Consider the following 20,191-nt stretch of genomic DNA (forward strand, 5'->3'; position numbering starts at 1 on the left):
AGCTCTGTTACAATCGAGAGAGGCAAGGCTTGTGTCTTCGATCTGCTTTGCTGTCAATGCAGGAAGGCAAGATCTGTTGTCTTCAACCAGCTCCACTACAACCGAGAGAGGCAAGGTTTGTATCTTCAATCTGCTTCGCTGTCAAGGCAGGAACGCAAGATCTGTTGTCTTCAACCAGCTCTACTACAACCGAGAGAGGCAATGTTTGTGTCTTCGATCTGCTTCGCTGTCGATGCAGGAAGGAAAGATCTGTTGTCTTCAACAACTCCGCTACAACCGAGAGAGGCAAGGTTTGGGCTTGTAACTTTGGGTCAGTGTTGTTTGGGGTGGATATTGGGCCATGGATTATTTTGGGGCTGCTTAGTGTAGGTTTAATTTGGCTTGGGTTTTGGGCCTGTAACGGGTAAATTTGGGCTTGTACAAGGGGATCTACGGGCAGGATTCAAACTTTCTTTTTTGTAAGGCTTTAGTCAACATATCAATACTAGTGTCACTTGTATGAGTTTTCTCAAGCCTTAACATTTTAGCTTCAAGAATTTTTTGTATCTAATGATATCTAACATCAATATGTTTAAACCTAGAATGGCAGGTCGAATCCTTACCGAGATGATAGCACTTTGGCTATAAAAAAAATATGCATGCCTCTCTTGAGCAAAGTCGAGTTCTTGTATAAATATTTTTCTCTAAAGAAACTCCTTGCATGCTTTGGTTGTTGCACTGAACTCTAACTCAATTGTGACAAATGCAACACATTTTTTGCAATCTAGATTTCCCTTCAATAGCTCCCCTACAAAGGTGATCAAGTAACTTGAAGTAGTATCTTCAACCATGTTTAAATTAGTGTAGCCAACTAGAACAATTTTCCCATTACTAAAACAAAGTTTCAAGTTGAAGGTGCCTTCAAGATATCTCATAATCCACTTTACTACATTCTAATACTCTCTACCTAGATTTTAAAAGAAACCAACTAATTATACCAACAAAGTAGGCCAAGTTCGGTTTCGTGCATACCATTGCATGATCAAACTACCTATAGCTAAAAATTAAGGAACATTTTACATGTAGTTTTTATCTTTTTCTTTTATGGAATGACTTCGTTGGACACTCAATATGAAGTACAAAGCAATGGGTGTGCTCTCCACTTTAACTCTACCCATTTTATATCTTTAAAGTACCTTTTCACTATACTTTTCTTGTGATAATCACAATTTCTTAGGCCTTTCTATTGTGGCGCCCAAACCCCGTCGGGAGGGTTCGACCCAAATTTGAAACGTCACATTAGCCATGTACGTGGCTCTCCTTACCAACCACCAAAACGCACTACATAAACCATCATTTGCACCACGCAACACATGCATATTACTCAGTTAGCCATTAAAATAAACATTCAACCCTAAGTCATGCTTTATTTATCACAATACAGTAAAATAGGAATAGAGGTAAAAATGTCATTTTATAATGTTATGCAAATACTCATAAAACATCAAATCAAGCACATGTGCATACAGTAGAGAATTAAAGAAGACAATATTTGAAGGAATTATTGAAAATCGATAAGTAAAACTTGTTTAATTTCAGAACAAATTTAAAGGACTAAAACATAAACTTTGTAAAATGTCAAGAAAAACCATTTTGCAAAATTAAGAGTAAAATTATGAAATTTAACACATATGACTTAATCATGCAAATTTTCAAGTCATTTTAACCTATCTAAGGACTCCAATCATATAATACAAAAATCAGGACCAAAATGCAAAGATAACAAAACATGCCCAAAACATGTAGTCTGTCATGTCACGACCACGCAACATTCCTCTCGCAATGTGTCTTGGGAATAGCTCCTCGTCTCAATGACATGAATTTCCTCATCGTGATGTCGATCCTATTGGTTAAAGAATTCATGATGGATACCTAACTTAGTCTTTTAAGTTCAATGTGGTCAAATGAAACCATGCTCATAATATACATCTTTATCTATCCTATGGCGCACAAAGTACATGTATAAGGATGAGCTCCTTACTCTTAATGAGTTCATAGCTTAGAGTTTGGGTGGTTCTGCTAAGACGGGCTTGATGAATTCATCGAAATTTTAAACTAAGAGGTTGAGCTTATTAAATGCTTTTAATGAAGGATTAGCCACCTTCTATGAAAGACGTTGGATCATTTTTTTAGATCATTTATCAGCATCCCGAGATATATTGGCTAAATTGTTGATCTATTACGAAACTCAATTAGACCTGAGATTAGTCGTGTGTTATGAGTTTACTCTTATTTTAACGAGTTCTAGATTCGTTCATTTGTTAAGAGAAGAATTGCTTATTTCACTATGTATTAGTGTCAATCTAATAGATACTAGTACTTAAGCGGCTAATTTCACTATTCCTCTTTTTCCCATCTTTTCAAAAAAAAATTATTTCTTTGATTAATGGGGAATGTGGGTAATGCAAAGAAATCTCACATTGGTTGTGTATAGGTTAATGAAATGGTTTAAATATAGCCTTACTCCTTACCCTCATTGAGTAATTGGGTTGAAGGCCTGACACATGCCACCACCCCCGTCACCCTGCCTGGTCCGTGTTAACATATGTCTACGACATGTACCATGTATGTTTCTTTTTGGATAATTTTTTTATAAACAACATAGATAATTTTCAGGATTTTTCAATTACAAAAAATCTTCAACGTTTTGACTATTGCGGATATGGTGGGACAGTTTCGAAATTGTTACATTTTTTTACAATACTGCCCCTGTATTTTTACTATTTTGCCCTTCAGCTAATAGTATAAATAGGAGGCTATCTTCCTTGTATTTCACACAACAAAAATCAAAGTCTTTATCATTCTTCTCGTCTTCCTCATCCTTCTTTGTTATTTTACTAAAAATTATATTAGAGGAAGTTTAGTCTAAGAGTTTGGGTTTTAAATGAGACCGTCTGTGACCCCTCCAAACTTTCCTGGGAATCTCAGCTATAAGTATTGAATCTCAGCTTGACCTCAGGTATGACCTTTCATCTATACTCGATTTCTTCATTATCATCTTCCATATTTTTCTCCCATTTACAAAAAATAGCGACTTGATCATTGGAAAGCGTCTCATAACACAATCTCTAATGCCTTTTAATTTGCTTTGTCTTACAGATAACCCAAATATCTAACCCAACCTCACATTCACTCTAGCTTAGGGGTGTTCAAATGGTCGGTTCAGTTATTAACCAAACTGAATTAGCATTGATCGAACTGTATAATCCTTTAACCTTTAACCAAATCAAAATTTTTTTCAAAAAAAATTAACCGAACTGAAATATTTCGGTTAACCGAAATTTATATGTTTTTGTCTTTTGGTTAAAACAAGTGTAAAACATATAAAAAAATACATTGAAATTAACCGAAATATATGTCTTTGTTTTCAAAGTTAACCAAATTAACCGAAATTTTATGTCTTGAAACACTACATAATTAAAAACACTACATAAGTCTTGAAATTAACACATAATATTAGTTGTTAAGTTTGGTTAATTCAATTAATTACCCGATTTTGAACAGAATTAACCGATGAACAAAATTCTAAAAAACCATTAACCAACCTCCAACCGAACTAAGTTCAACCACCAATTGATTAACCGAATTAAATCTATTCAGCCAGTTAATTCGATTTTAACCGAAGTTTGAACTCTCATACTCTAGCTTGCCGGCATCAACAAAGGACTACTCCAAAGCTTAATTGTAGACATTAGAAACTATAGATAACAAACGTTACTTTACTACTTTTTGGGCATATGATTCTCTTCATTTTTAATATTGAACCACCCCATATCTGCAATTGATACAAAATCAACATGAAACATTTTTATTTCTTGTGTTTCTAATATTATTTGAAATAATCCCATTATCACAAACTTGGAACAACCCATTCAGTTCTTCGAGTAAAGGTTAACTTTTTATCTGATTTATGCATTTCATCTCCTCTCTCAATTTCATTTAGGATTAAAATTATAAGCTTTTTCACTTTCAGTCAGGGTCTACTAGAAACAAACCATGGTTTCCATTGGCTTTTATAACAATTGAAAATTGGGCTTTGGTGTAACCCATCACCTTTGATTGTATTGGGTATACATTTGAAATATCTAATTGAATTTTTGGATCCAATTCATCAAGCCCCAAAGTCTATTTGAATTATTTTTATTACTATTAACATTTATGTTTATATTAAACTCTTGATTTAGTTGATGTCGTGAATAAATCAAGACTATTAAAATATCTTATCTTTACAAAATAACAATTATTAATACATGGATTTTTTTTCTTTTCATAGTTTTTAGTAAAATAAGATGATTTTAGAATTTAAACTTGAGAAACATGAATTTTAAAGAGTTAATAGGCAATTTTGCCTATTTGGTATTCAAAACGGTTTTGGGACTTAATTAATTTTAAACTTGAAAATTATAAGCCGTCTTGGTATTTTTGTTAGGTAATCTTGATGCGATTGAATTTTAAATCTCAACTAATCAGATTATGTCAGATGTATTAAAAAATAATTTAATTTAAATTATTTTTCACTTTTATTTTAATATTATTAATTAAAAATAATTGAAAAATAAAAAAAATTAATTATTTAATTAATTAACTTTACAAATATTTTTTATTTCCATTTAATTTTCCATCCATACTTTCTTCTTCCAACACCATCGCCATTTACCATAACCATATTCAAACTCCACTCAAGTTGCCTTGCTCTAGGAAACTCCCCTCTTTCCCTTCTTTCAAGTTCTCCAATTTGATTTCTCAGAAAACTCTTTGAAAACCCCAAAAAGTCCATCCTTGAGCCTCGACCTTCCTTGTCTCTGATATTCTACTCCATCTATTAGATGGCCTCTATTTTCAAGTATGCATTTTCTCTCACCGACCTCTTTCTCCTCATCGTCCAGAATGTCGAACAAACACCTGGAGACACTCCAACAGTTAAGCGTTCGCCATTTGTCGAGTTTAAGACTTCTCTTATTTTCTAACTATTGATTTTATTGTCTTGTTCTATTTGGTTTATTGTATTGTTGGGGTTTTAGAAACCGAGGAGGTGTTAGGAATAAGAGTTAGCTGAAAGTTAGTTAAGTACAGTTGTTGTATAGTTAGTCAGTTAGTTTTCAGTTAGTAGTTGCTAACCTACTGTATTAAATAGTCAGTATTCATTTCTTGTTCAATAATGAATTCAGTCTATCTTAATATGGTATCAAGAGCCATGGTGTTTCTGGTATAGTTTTTTTTCCCTTTCTCTCTTGGCTGTGTTCATGGCTACAGACAGTATTCCCAAAGTTGACACGCCTCGGCACTCTAGCAACTCTGGGGCAGCAGTTCATCAACAGGATTCTGGGGTTCCTTACTCATCTACTATTCATTACTTTGCCAAGCATGATACTATTAAACTCAGTGAACAGAATTTCTTGTTATGGAAGCATCAGTTGCTGTTGATCCTCGAAGGGTATAGTCTAGAAGGGTTTGTACTAGGCACCACACTTCCTCCTCCTACCTTCATATCTGATTCTGGTGGTCAGCTTGTGGCGAATCCAGTGTTTCTTGTCCATAATAAACAAGATAAGTTCTTGGCATCGTGGCTTTTGTCCATAGTTTCTGATGATATTTTGGTACATTTAACAGCGGCTAGGACCAGCTTTGATATTTGGACAACCATTGATCGACGACTTGGCGCTAAGTCAACTATCAAGCTCTCCGGTATGAGGCATGTGCTATACTCGATCAAGAAAGCAGGTCTTTCCATCAAAGATTATCTTTCCAAGGTCAAGAATCTAAATGACAGTTTAACTACTGCAGGGAGTCCAGTTTCTGAACAAGAATAGATCAGTGTTATCCTAGCAGGTCTTCCTATCGAATGTGAGTCCATTCGGGTCCTTGCTTCTGCCACACCTTTGAGCCTTGATCTTGTTACTGAAATGCTTCTTGACTGTGAAGGGCATCAGTTGAATCTATTGACAGATGTACCTTTGCAAGCCAACCTGGTCTCTAGTTCACAGCAAGGTAATTCTAACAACTTGAAGTCTAGTTCAGATTCTAATCGTGATTCTAGTCGTGGATACAAAGGTCAAGGTCGTGGGTGGCCTTGTGGTCGTGCTCGTGGCTCGGGTCGAGGGTGGTCTCGGTCTAAACCACAATGTTAGTTGTGTGGTAAAATAGGACATTTGGTGCAGACATGTTATCACCGTTTTAATGAGAACTTTTCTGGCCCTGGTTTGAGTTCCTCAATATCTGTCAATTATCATCAATTCAGTGATGCTCCTGCAACTTATTATTCCTCTTCGAGCTGTTATAATGCATGTTCACAGTCCTTCATGACAGCTTCTTCATCGCCTTCTTCAAATCTGTCTTCCTCTTTGCCTACTCAGATGTGGTACCTGAACTCTGGTGCAACTAATCACATTACCCGAATATGAATGGTCTTCATAATGCTTCTGCTTACATAGGTACCAGCAAGGGATCCATGGGTAATGGTGAGTTAGTTTCCATTCCTAATGTTGGTTCTTCAACTTTTGTAGCTGGTTCTCGGATGTTATATCTCAAAAATGTCCTACATGTCCCCACAATTTGTAAAAAATTGATCTCTGTAGGGCAATTTGCAAGAGATAATGCGGTGTATTTTGAATTTCATCCTTTTTTATGTTTTGTGAAGGAAATTCAGACAGGGACGATATTACTAGACGACCACATGCATAATGGCTTGTAAGATTTGACGTCTCTCGATCTACTTCACAAAGGCCCAATCCTACTCAAAGTCTCGGGTCTCCTAGCCTGTGCAATATTCAGACTCCTTCCTCTGTTGAAATCTGGCATGACAGACTTGGACACCCTTGTCCTAATATACTTGCTCGTGTTTTGAAGTCTTGTAGTGTTTCTTTCAAACATAGCAACTTACAGTTTGCGTGTACACCTTGTAAGTTGGGAAAATCTCACAAACTGCCCTTCAGTACCTCACAAACAATGTATTCATTTCCGTTTGAGCTAGTAGCATCAGATGTTTGGGGATCCTCCCATGTGCCTTCAAATGGATTTTCTTACTATGTGTCTTTTGTAGATATGTATGGTCGATTTACTTGGTTGTATTTTCTCAAATCAAAGACAGAAGTGTTTCGATGCTTTCTTCATTTTCACAAGATGGTGCAAGTCCAATTTGGAACATCCATCAAAATGCTGCAGACAGATGGGGGTGAGTTTCAGTTATTGTCTAATACTCTCTCTCAGCTGAGAATTCAACATCGAATAACATGTCCTTACACATTAGAACAGAACGGGGTAGCTGAACGAAGACATCGTCATGTAGTTGATATGGGACTCACGTTACTAGCTCGAGCTTCAATGCCTTTGGTACACTGGTCGTCTACCTTCTCTCATACAGTTCACCTTATCAACAGGTTGCCAACACATGTTTTGCAACATCAAACCCCTTATGAGAAACTCTTTAAGGCTCAACCTGATTATTCTCAGCTGAAAGTATTTGAGAGTGCTTGCTTTCCATACTTAAGATCGTTCCAACAACATAAGCTCAAGTTCTAATCTCAACAGTGTGTTTTTATTAGATTTAGTTCTAACCAGAAGGGTTACAAGTGCCTTGGTACAGATGGCCGAGTGTTTGTTTCACGACATGTGTTGTTCAATGAGACACTGTTTCCATTTCAAAGTGGTTTTGCTCCATCAAAAGTCGAGACTAATGCCAGATTTTGTCATCAATAATCCCCTATCCCTATAGTTGACTCGAATAGTCCATTGGTTTCTAGATCATCGTGTTCACCTAGAGCTCTTCCTATTTCGACTTTAACACAGCCTCCAGAGATTCAATGTTCTTTTAGTCCCATGTCTTCACCAAGGGGTTCCTTTCTTGTGGTCAACTCACCAACATCCAGTACTCCAACTATTCATGCACGATTGTCTCCTCCTGTTGAACAGATGCCCCCTCCTGTTAACAGACATCCCATGTGAACTCAGTCGAAGAATGGCATCTTTAAACCAAATTTTTTTCCACCATCGTGGAAGAGAAGGAACCAGCTACTATCATTGAGACTTTTAAAAGTCCTTCATGGACTGCAGCTTCCCAAGCTGAATATCAAGTTTTATTAGCAAATAAAATATGGGACCTTGTACCGTTACCTGAAGGACGTCGAGCTGTTGGGTGCAAATGGATTTTCAAGGTCAAACGACATGCCGATGGGTCCGTAGCTAGTTACAAGGGCCGATTAGTTGTCAAAGGTTACTTACAAGAAGAAGGTATTGATTTCTTAGAAACTTTAAGCCCAATGATCAAGCCAACAACGATCAGGGTAATTTTTTCTCTTGCTGTGTCTCGAGGGTGGCCTCTCAGACAAGTAGACATTAACAACGCATTTTTGAATGGGGATTTGCATGAAGAGATCTACATGACCCAACCACCAGGGTTTGAGCAACACTCAGCTAATGGTCGTCCACTTGTTTGCAAGCTGTGAAAGGCCCTTTATGGCCTTAAACAGGCTCCTCGTGCATGGTTTCATAAGATGCGAGAGTTCTTGATGGCTGTTGAATTTGTTGCATCTAAGGATGATAATTCTCTCTTCATTCAGCAAGAAGGGCCTCATTTTCTCTATGTCCTCGTATATGTTGATGATATAATAGTCACTGGCACCAACTCTCTTGCTATTGATAGTTTTGTCAAGGATCTTGATGTTCATTTTTCCTTGAAAGACTTGGGCCACTTGAACTATTTTCTTGGAATCAAGGTAACACACACTCCGCATGGTACTTTGTTAAGCCAAAAAAAGTATATTTTGGAGCTACTTCAACGGGCTTCTATGGAAATGTCCAAAGCTTCTCCTACTCCAATGGTAAGCACATGCTGACTGTCTGTCTATGAAGGAAACCCAATAGAGGATGAACGTTTGTTGAGAAGAATTGTGGGTGCCTTACAATATGTAGTCATAATAAGGCCAAATATTGCCTTCTCGGTCAACAAGGTATGTCAGTATATGCACAAGCCTTTAGATACACATTTCAAGGTTGTCAAACAGATTTCAAGATACCTACAAAGGACACTAGAGTATACTCGTAATTCAAAACTTCTTCTCGAAGGCTATTTTGATGAGAGTTGGGGTTCAGACATTGATGACCGCCGATCTACTTCTGGCTTTTGTGTCTTTCTTGGTGGGAATTCGATTTCTTGGAGTTCCAAGAAGCAACAAGTGGTTTTGAGATCCACAGCAGAGGCCGAATATTGAAGCTTGGCTAATGTCACTGCGGAAATAGAGTGGATTCGGTCTATGTTGATAGAATAGGTGTTTCAATTCAAAGTAAGACACTGGTTTGGTGCGATAGTTCTGCTGCCATTACTGTAGCAAACAATCCTGTCATGCACTCCAAGTTCAAACACGTAGAGTTAGACTTATTTTTTGTGAGAGAAAATATGGTGAATGGCTCGTTGCAAGTTGGTCACATCTCTGGACAGGATCAAATTGCTGATATTTTGACCAAGCCTTTGTCAGTAGGGCTATTCGACAAATTTAGGAGAAAACTTGGAGTGGTTTCCATAGGAAGGGATGTCATACAAAAGCAAGGAAAGTCTCATACTGAATATTTAAAAGAAGTATTAAGTTGACTTATATCTTTTTATACATAGTTTAGAATTATTAATAACTATTATTGAATCCTTAAATAAGAAAATAATTAAATAATTTGAAAAAGAATTTACACATTATATTTAGGCATGGTGAGATTTAAACCTCACATCAAGATTTTAGAAAAGCATTGGCAAAATCTTGTACCACGTTTGGTTTATTGTAATGGAATAAAGCTGCAATGGAATAAAATTGTAATGAAATTGAGCTGTAATAGAATAGACCTGTAATAACAATTTAAGGCTAGTTTGATAATATTTTTGAAAAATGCTTTTAAAAAGTGCTGTGAAAAAGTATTTTTGAGAAATGTTTTTAAAAAGTTTGGTTTAAAAGTTTAGCATTGCTGTCAAAAAGTACTTTTGAGAAATAAAATATTCATTTTAGACATGTTATTATCAATTAACAAATATGCATTTAAATAATATTTAAATTAGTTAATATTATTATATTTTAGTAAGAATATAAAAAATATTATAACTTATTGTTAATATTTTAATATATGAAATATAAATTTTAAATACTTTTAAGTAGGGGTGAGCATTCGATCGAATCGAATCGAATCGAATCGAATCGAATCGAAAATTTTCGAGTTAATCGAGTTTTCGAATCTCATTTTATCATCCTAACTTTATTTGAAATTTTCTTGAATCGAGTCGAGTGAGATGGAATTCGAATCAAATCGAATCGAATATATTTGTTCGAGTTAAATTTTAAAAAATAATTTTGGGTCCTTGTAACCGTTGTCACCCATCGTAATAAAACTTGTCCACCTTAATCAAATTTTTTATTAACTTTCATCACCTTATAATTTATTTATTAATTTTTTATATACTGGTTAGCTTATTTGTTTGCTTAGTTGTTTCAATTATCTTGATTCTTGTCACTATGTATTTTGAAATTAAAAATATATTAAATATAAAAATATGATTTTTAATAAAATTTATTTTAAAAATAAAATGTGAAATTGATACCAATATAAATTTTTAACACGAATATTTTATGGCATAATTAAGAATTCAATTTTAATATAAATATTCAATATGACTAAATAATTCAATAATATAAATAATATAAAATGTGAAATTTAATTTAATAATATAAATAGTATATATAAATAAAATTATTACTATTTATGTTTAGTGATTTTTTTTGGATAATTTTGATTTTTTATTTGAGAGTAAAGGGTGAGAAGTAAAAGTTTAGGGGGAAAATAAAAAGTTTTGGGGAATAAAAGTATGAGGGAAAGTAAATAGGAGGAGTAAAATTTTGGAGGGAAAATATTAAAAAAAAAAGAATTAGAGGGGGGAGGGTTTGGGGTAGATGGGAGGTGGGAGGTGGGATGGGAAGAGAATAAAAGTTTTAGGGGAAAAGTGGGAGGGAGTAAAAATTTTGGGGGAAAATAAAAGGTTGTGAGGGTTTTGGGGAGTAAAATTTTGAGAAAAAGTAAATGGAAGAGTAAAATTTTGGTGGGAAATGGATTTTGGGTAGATTGGGGGGTTGGGAGGGGAGTAAAAGTTTTGGGAGGAAAGTGGGAAGGAGTAAAAGTTTTGAGGGAAAAGTAAAAAAGTTTGGGAGTTTAGGGTAAAAATGTAAAATATTATAGTTTGATATTCGAATTATTCGAATTATTCGAGTTATTCGAATTCGAAAACTCAACTCGATTCGAACTCGAAAATCGAAAAAAAAATTCGAGTTGATTCGAATAACTCGAATAACTCGATTCGTTTAACTCGAAATTCGAATTTTTTTTCGATTTTTTCGAGTCGAATCGAGTTTTGCTCACCCCTACTTTTAAGCAATAAATATTAATTATTTATAAAATTTAATTAGAATATATAAACTATATTTTAAATATTCAAATATAACCATTAAATATTTTTAATTAGTATTTTGAAAAATATTTTTTTTATTTTTAATTAATGATTTTAACACATTTGTAATTAAGTACCAAGAAAAAAAAGGAAAATTACTATGTTATTGGAGGGGTGAAAAAGTAATTAAGCACCAAAAGTGTTTTTGGAAGAGGAAAAATTAAAAATTTTAGCTTCTTCTTTTTAGAAGTGCTTTTGAAAGTGCTTCTAAAAAGCCAAAAATTTCAGCTAAAAGCAGTTTGTTTAGCATAGCTTTTCTTCCAAAAGTGTTTTTGGAGCCAGAAGTGGTTTTTTTAAGCACTACTAGACAAGCCCTTAATTGTTTGGTTGAATGGAATGGAATAGAACTATAATAGTATTCTTGTGTTTGGTTGAATGGAATAGAATTGTAATAGCATAAGAAAAGAAGCTGAAAAAACCAGAGTACCTTAGTAGAAATTTTTTTAGAAGGATGATTATTGTTATTAAATTTTAATAGGATTATTATTAAATATAATTTAATAAAAGCAATAATACATAATTTAATCCTATTTTAATAATTTTATTACTAAATATAATTTAACAATAATAATATATAATTTAATAATATTCTTAATAAAATAATTATTAAAGTATGAATTAATAAAATAATATTATATAATATTACAAAAAATAATATATAACTTACTTTATTATTTTTAAAATATAATGCATATTTAATGTGCTAGAATATCATTAGGAAATAAATAATTTAGCATATATGCCATAATCTATATGTTAATTAAAGAATAATTTAAAAGAGTAATTTAAACAATATCTTATCTCAAATATTTTTACTCATAGGCAGATGTTGAAATACAACAAAAGAACTAATGAAATTGTTATGTTGTATATATTTTTTTGACATATTTTCATTAATTTATTTATGTTGATAGACGTGTATAATATAAGAATCTCATGTAAAAGTAAAAATAAATAATATAGATTCTCATGCAACTTCATTTTTACCTGTGCCAAACTTCACAAAGAGTCTTGTTTGAAAGTATCTATTCACAAAAATAGCATTAAAGTTCCTTTAAAATCTTGATTGAGAGTATTCTATAGAATCAAATATGTTAATACAAGGCTATTTTAATATAATATATATTAATGAGAAATTATTCAACATATAAAGCTTTCTTGCATCAATGAATGTATTTTAGAAGTTGGAAAAAACAAAGGAAGAATACCAATAGACTGAATATACTTGAATAACACGCAACCATTGGCTCCTCTTCTTGAAAATTTGTAAAGTTTTTGCAACTGCAATCAATGGAAACTCAGTCTCCCAAGCTACCCATTTGTCCAATGCTCCATAAAATGTCTCTTTTTCATTGGGAATTTGAGAAACCTACTTTTACATATAGAATCAGTGTATATCTTTATCTTTAAATATTAAATACATACTATAACTAAAAACTATACCTAATATAGAGAATGCTTTATAAAGTTTCTTGTAAAATGAAATTTTGCATATTAGAGAATACTCTACAGTGAAGACTTGGAAAAAGAACAAAAGATAAAGATATTAACATCAGATGGCATGGTAATATCCAACATGCAAAGTTAATTTCATCTGATAACCAATATAGGCAAAATTATTAATACATTATGTAAGTTGTATTATATGTGTAGTCAAAGATTTCCTTTCCCATCTCTCTGAAAAGAAGGGGGTTATACGTTACGTACAACTATTTGATCCCAACCATCTTGAATGTTTGTGTCATAGAGGATATCAGAATTGTATACAATTAGTACTAGGAGAAAAAAGAGTAGACATGAGAGTTCATGTTTTGTAAGACAGACTTATCAAACCTCAACATATTATATCAGATTTGCCATGAAGTCACATGTACGGTTATGAGTCAAAATCAGTAACAATCAATCTAACATATTTAGATATCATATATTCTTTATCAAAAGAGTAACGCAGAGGCGTACCAGCAAACTTAATAGAATACAGACCGTACTGAATAATTCGCATACATTATACAATAGCAAACTATGTTTTGACAGTTCCTATGTACTTAGGTTCAACATAGCGGACATACGTACCGTTCCCAAGTTGTTTATCATTAGACCATTAGATCATCAGATATCAAGTTATGTAGTCTAATTCAGATCGTACGGACCCTACAGTAGGCCTGCATTCGTTTCAAATGACGCTTGTAGCCTGAACGAAAAATTCCAAATATTGCTTCACATGCCCATGTGGTTTCACACGCCCTGGACACACACCCATGTCACTGGCCTCTGTGAACCCTACACAATTCATAACCACACACACGGTCTGGGCATACACTCGTGTGCCTTCAATTTTTGTGAACAGTAAGTTACACAGCTTGCCACACAGCTGTGTGGCTTACACGGCTATCACACGGCCGTGTGGCATCGACAGTCCCATTTTTCAACAATTAAAATTCGAATAAAAGGGTTTTTTGGTACCCACCTGATAATGGGTTTGAAGCAGAAACAACAAGGATGAGTTCCCGTCCTTAAACAACAAGTAATTGCCCAAAAACGGTTAACTCGCAGTCAAATCGCTAAAACTAACATTCCAAAATCGAAGTTACATTGAAGAACTTTCGACACCAAAACTTTAAATTGAGCTTACTGGCCGACGAATTAAACTAGAAGGAGAAGTCAGATCCCGTACAGGATCAACACAATGTAATGTAACAAAAAGGAAGGTCACTTTGAAAGGAAGAAACCAAAACGAAGAAACTAAATAATGGAAAAGGAATGACAAAAAAACATGGCAGGAAAAAGAAATGACAAAAATAAAAACCTTATCGGAGGTTTCTGGAAGGTTTTAAATAACCAACTGAAACTAACTATCACACAACGAAATACAAAAATAAAACATTCTCAATTACTTTCGTCGGGATTCGAAAACAAGACCAAAGAGTATACATTATTCTTGACATCAATTGAGTGAGTTTAACTTATAAACCAACGTTCAAAGGTAAGAGTTTAAGGAAAATAACAAAATTTCCAGAAACAGGATTCGAACCCAGAACCTTACACATATACCCAGAACACTTAACCACTAAACCAAATCAATTTCCTTGTAAAAAATTTCCAAAGTCTAAACTCAAATCGAAGGATGACCACTTTTTGTTTAAAAACTCAATTTCTTCTAACTCGATTTTTGGGATGTTACAGATTGGGTTATTGATTTATATTTATTACTCTTATTATAAATTGAATTGATCATGACTATCTTTGTGATCTTCTTTTGTCATCATCCCTGTTAAGGGGTTGGAAGCGAAATATTTGATTGTGAAATATCTACTTATGAGCAACAGAATATGGTAAATCTATCTAAAGCTCGTTATGGTTGGATGCATTTAAAGTTGCAAGTTTTTTTAAAACTGTGAGTATAACTCTACAGTATTCAGAATAAGTTCTCAGTTAAAATTACGTGAAAAAATATTACTGATGAAAACCTTGCAAAAGAGAACTTATTCAACTTTTCATGATTCAAATGTGCTCCTACGATAGCAATATCATGAAAAATATTTACTTATGATTGAACAAAAAATTTTAATCACTAAACCTAACCATTTCCTGAAGAGAATGTAACAATATGTAATAAATTCGAAAGATATAATCTTTGACGTTGATGTAGTAAATTGGACTATAATAATTGTAATACCCAAATTTTGCCTGGCCCAAACACTAAAAAACCAAATACAATTACAAATCCAATAAAACCTGGGCCTAATCAATAATAAACCAGAATAAAATAAAAATAATAGTAGTCCAGTATTAGCCTAAAACCCATACCCAAATACATAGCCCAAAACATTTTAAACTACCCAAAACTAACCCGATTTGACCCAACTATAATGACCCAAACCACTAACCCTAAGCTTATTACACCAAAAAATAGAACCAAACCCTAACAACATTCAGCCCCAGCCAGCACTGCAACCACCAGGCCCTTCCGCGCGCGTGTGCCAGCAGTTATCGCCCTCTGCACGCGCCATGCGCGTCTTTCTTCCAGGCTTTACTTGCAACAAACCACGAACGACGCCAGCAGAGCAACAAACAGCAGCAAATGAAAAGAAAACGCTAGAATAGCAGTAGAAAAAAAAAGAAAATAGGAAAATAGTTTCCGTAAATTTTGCACGGCTATATAAAGCTATTTTCGAATCTGTAAAAAGGATTACGTACATGCAGATTGAATACAAAAAAATCGAAAAATATTCAGAGAAATCGAAGCAAAAAATATATTTTTTGAAGGTGATTTCAGATTTCTTTCTTTTCTCTTTTATTCATTAGTTGTGTGCTAAATAAAATAAAAACGAGAAGGTAGAAAGCTAGGAGTTTACCTGTTACCTGAACGTCGTTTACTCTGTCGCAATCGGAGCCAGGCGAGTGTTCGGGGTTCTAAACAGACGGTCTACAGAGCGGCGCGGATGATTTCTTTACTTTAGGTTTTTAAAAAAAATGTGATTAGTCTGTTTTAAATTAGGGTTTGTTTAGGCCTTTATATTTAGTTAGAAACGACGTCGTTTGAGGCCGATCACAGTGGCCTCAAAACGGCGTCGTATGAAGTTGGTACTCGCGCGGTGACCCGACCCGAGGGAAGGATCCGCGCGTTTTTGTGCAAAGGTTTATTTCGCAATTGGTCCCTCCACATTGGATTTTATTTCAAATCAGTTCTTCTTCAAGGTTTTTAAATTGTACCGCATATTTTATTCTGTTTCCATTTCGATCCACAGACAAACGGCGTCGTTTTCATCAATCAGATTTGAATCCTTGGATTTATGTGTTTATTTTCTGTTTTAGTCCCTCGGTTTTTAATCGAGTACAAATTTAATCTTTCTTTTATTTTTATATTTGCTGCATATTTTAATTTTGTTTTAATTTCAATTTAATTTTCGTTCCATTATTTTATTTTATTTTGTTTTATTTTTAAAAAAAATTGTTTCAATTTTAACTAAGCTTTTATTAACTTAATTTTAAATTAAATTAGTTCTTACTTTGACATATTTATTACTTATTTTAGTGTTACTTTAATATTTCAAATTAAAATTGTTTTAAATTTATCATACATTAATTTTTAAATCCATTATATACTTTGCTTTTCAAACTTTACATATTATTATTTAATTCATCATTTATTAATATATATATTTTATGAAAATTTGATATAATTTATATATTTTTGATGTTTTATTTTTATTCTATTTTAAAATTCACCTTTTGAATATTCTTATATATTAAATATTTACATGATAATATATTTTATATAATACTATTATTCGTATATATATATATATATATATATATAACTTATAAAATTACTTATTATTAAGGTATATATATTTAGGGTTTTGATACTATTATAACTATTAATTTTAAGTTTTTGAAAATATGTTTATATGTTTATTCTAAACCAATTTTATTAATATGTAATTTATTTCTTTTAAAAAACTTACTTATATACATTTCCTACCTCATTTTTTATTAGTATATATGTATTATTATTATGTTTTTATTTGAATATATGAAACTAATATATGTATGTTATTTGCTTCAAATTTATTTCAAATTCAATTACTCAATGGTTATTTTAATTCTATTTTGAGTCTATTTTGAATTCGCGTATGTAATTTATTTTAAAACTTTTATACAGGACATATTGATTTTTTATTTCTTTTTTTAATATCTTGGTGTATCTTTTAAAATTGATGATAGATTTATTTAGTTTTGAATATTAATATTGATATTTGCATAACGTGATTAAAATATTGTTGTTATTCTTGTTTGAATTTATCTATTGCTTGTTTATTATCCTTTAGTGTGCATTTAGATTACAAATTATATCTTTTACATTATACATTACTATTCAATCATACTACATTTGTTTTAAAAATTGTGTTTCATTAGAGCACTAAAATCATTCTATTCCGTAAATTTTCAAAAATGCTCGATGTTCACGATTATTGAGAGGATTGTGCCCTAACTTATTGGGCTTCAATTCTTTTCAATGAATTTAGATAGGCAAGTATTTATTTTGCAATAAAACCATACAATTTCAAAATAAAGATTTTCGGGATTTCAAAATGTTGAATCCTAACTCACTAGATATGACATTTTGCTACCTCGAATTAAGGATTTTTAAAATTAAGGCAATATTCGGTGTTTAGGAATTTTGAGAAATTGAACCCTAACTTACTGGATTCTGGTTTTCGTTTGACCCAAATAACCAAATATCCTTCTCAAAATGCACAAGTTTTAAAAGTTAAAAGATAAACTTAATTTTGAAGATTAAAAATGTTGCACTCTAACTCACTGAATGTGACAATTTATTTCTTTGAAATGAGTGTGTCTTATCATCCAATTCGTTTTATTCAAATTTTCTTTTCAAAGGATCGTATTTTAAAATCTTTTCAAATTTTCAACACTAAGACATTAAACAATCAATTCGGTACCAATTTTGGACGTTACGAGGGTGCTAACTCTTCCTCGCGCGTAATCGACTCCCGGACTTGTTTTCTCAAAATTTGAAGACCAAAATCGTTATTTTAGTAAGTCAAAATGTTTTATTAAAATTTTAAGGTGACCCGATCACACCTCGAAAAAGGATTGGTGGTGACTCCATTTTTATTTTTAAAAGTCGATTCCCATTTTCAAATAAAAAAAATGGTTTCGACAATAATAGCCAATGGGAATGGTCACAATAAATTTTCTCACCACCAAAAATGGAAAAATGAAGAAAGCAAGAAAAGAACAAGAATTTCCAAGAACTTTTTAAGAAAAGAGGCAATTTATTTATGAAGAGTCATTGGTTATGTACCTATTGTACACTTGGAAAATAAGATTCACTTTCAAAGTTTGCTATTAATAGATTTTGATTGGATTCAAAGTCTACTACTGAAGTTTAATTTCCTTACTTTTTATTGTCAAGACTTAACGTAGAACAAAAAAAAGTACATATTTATACATTAAATCAACTTGGTAAATGATTTAAATATTTTGAGATTGTCTTCTTTTTAAGTTTTGATTACATGTGTTACATATTGTTTTAAGCATCTCATTTGTTCATGAAAATGAATATTAATGATTTATTTATGTCACTATAGTAGGTTTTATAATTAAATAATATATTTGATTAAAACATATCTAGTGTGCAAATTTATGTTAACAAACCAATGGATTTTATGGTTATTCATATTTGATTTAGTTCAAAGAGTTGTTAAAGGTAGTAGTTCATACGTTTTATAGTATTCGATTTGTTAATTATTTAGAGAAATGACATAAACAATTGTAAATGAAAAGTTCTATGAGCTTAAATGGTTGGATCTTGAATTAAATTTCATTTATGTTTATGATGATGGTTATGAAAAAAATTACTAGTTTTTCATTATGTCATATTTTTTATGTTTGAGATGTGACGTTTATTGATATATTTAGTATATGCTTGTTTCTATACATGACCTAGGTAATTATTCTTGGTAGTTAACTGATTATGCAAAACTCTTGTTAAAAGGGTTTTAAAAGTATTTTGAATCGAACTCAGGACTTCTCGCATCCGAACCGAGAATCATACCACTAGACCAAATGCCCTACATTTGAATATTTTGGCATATTCCCTGAAGCGAATATAGCGAATATTGCATATAATTATTTGGAAATTATATTTATTGACTTAGTGGCATTATAGACTTCACATTGATTTAGACATTTCCAGTAGTAAATGTTACAGTAGTACTTATATGTGCATACAAAGTAAAAGGAATGATAGTAAAATTATCAATTTGTTACAACTTAGTACAATTGAAACACATGTTAAAGTAAACCAGAAGTTTACTGATACAAATGCATTTACTACTTGGCATGACCAGTTAGACCATCCTGGATCATATATGATACAAAAATTGATTGAGAATTCATATGGGCATTCATTAAAGAACCAAAAGATTCTTTAATTTAAAGAATTCTCATTTGTTGCTTGTTCTAAATGAAAATTGATTCTTAGAAACTCACTAGATAAAGTTAAGATTTAATGTCTTACATTTCTGAAATGAATATGGGCCCATTCATCCACCATGTGGATGATTTTGATATTATATGATTTTGGTAGATGCATTTACAAAATAATCACATATGTGTTATCAACTTGCAACCTGTCGTTGGCAAGATTCATTGTTTAAATAATTAATTTCAAATCATGCAATTAAGACAATTCATCTTGCTAATATTGATGAGTTTATATCTTAGTCTTTTATTGATTGAGTTTGAAAAACTTTTGTAAAATTTTGTTATTTATGCGCATAATAGTTTAGAGAAATTATTGATTGAACTCATTTGATTAATATCTAAAACATTACTTATGAGAACTAAACTTCCTATTTCAACATGAGATTGTGTTGATTTACGTGTTATATGCATCAAGTTAATAAGTTATAAATACTCCCCATTACAATTGATTTTTGGCCAATAGCTAAATATTTCTCATCTTTGAATTTTTATATGTGCGTATATGTTCCAATTGCTCCACCACAACAAAGATGAGTGAATAATCAAAGAAAGTTGGGAATATATATTAACTACGAGTTTCCTTGTATTATTATATGTTTTAGATGTATTGGAGATCCAATTATGACATAATTTGTTATTACTATTTTGATTTGATAGTTTTCCGAC

At 32.2% G+C, this 20,191-nt stretch overlaps 1 protein-coding gene and 1 long non-coding RNA gene across 2 annotated transcripts; one reads left to right on the forward strand and one right to left on the reverse strand.

Moving 5' to 3' along the window:
* Nucleotides 1-8,528: 8,528 nt before the first annotated feature.
* LOC128036124 (uncharacterized mitochondrial protein AtMg00810-like) lies at nucleotides 8,529-9,245 on the forward strand. Its single transcript, XM_052626999.1, has 2 exons — nucleotides 8,529-8,769; nucleotides 8,887-9,245. Exons 1-2 carry the CDS (start codon nucleotides 8,529-8,531, stop codon nucleotides 9,243-9,245), a joined length of 600 nt encoding a protein of 199 aa, XP_052482959.1.
* Nucleotides 9,246-15,125: 5,880 nt separating this feature from the next.
* On the reverse strand, nucleotides 15,126-16,026 carry LOC105783879 (uncharacterized). Its single transcript, XR_001130254.2, has 2 exons — nucleotides 15,868-16,026; nucleotides 15,126-15,607 (listed from the first exon to the last, which is right to left on the reverse strand). It is a non-coding gene; the product is annotated as an uncharacterized LOC105783879 (long non-coding RNA).
* Nucleotides 16,027-20,191: the final 4,165 nt, after the last annotated feature.

The sequence above is a fragment of the Gossypium raimondii genome, chromosome 13 (genome assembly GCF_025698545.1).
Source record: "Gossypium raimondii isolate GPD5lz chromosome 13, ASM2569854v1, whole genome shotgun sequence".
Lineage (NCBI taxonomy): Eukaryota > Viridiplantae > Streptophyta > Magnoliopsida > Malvales > Malvaceae > Gossypium > Gossypium raimondii.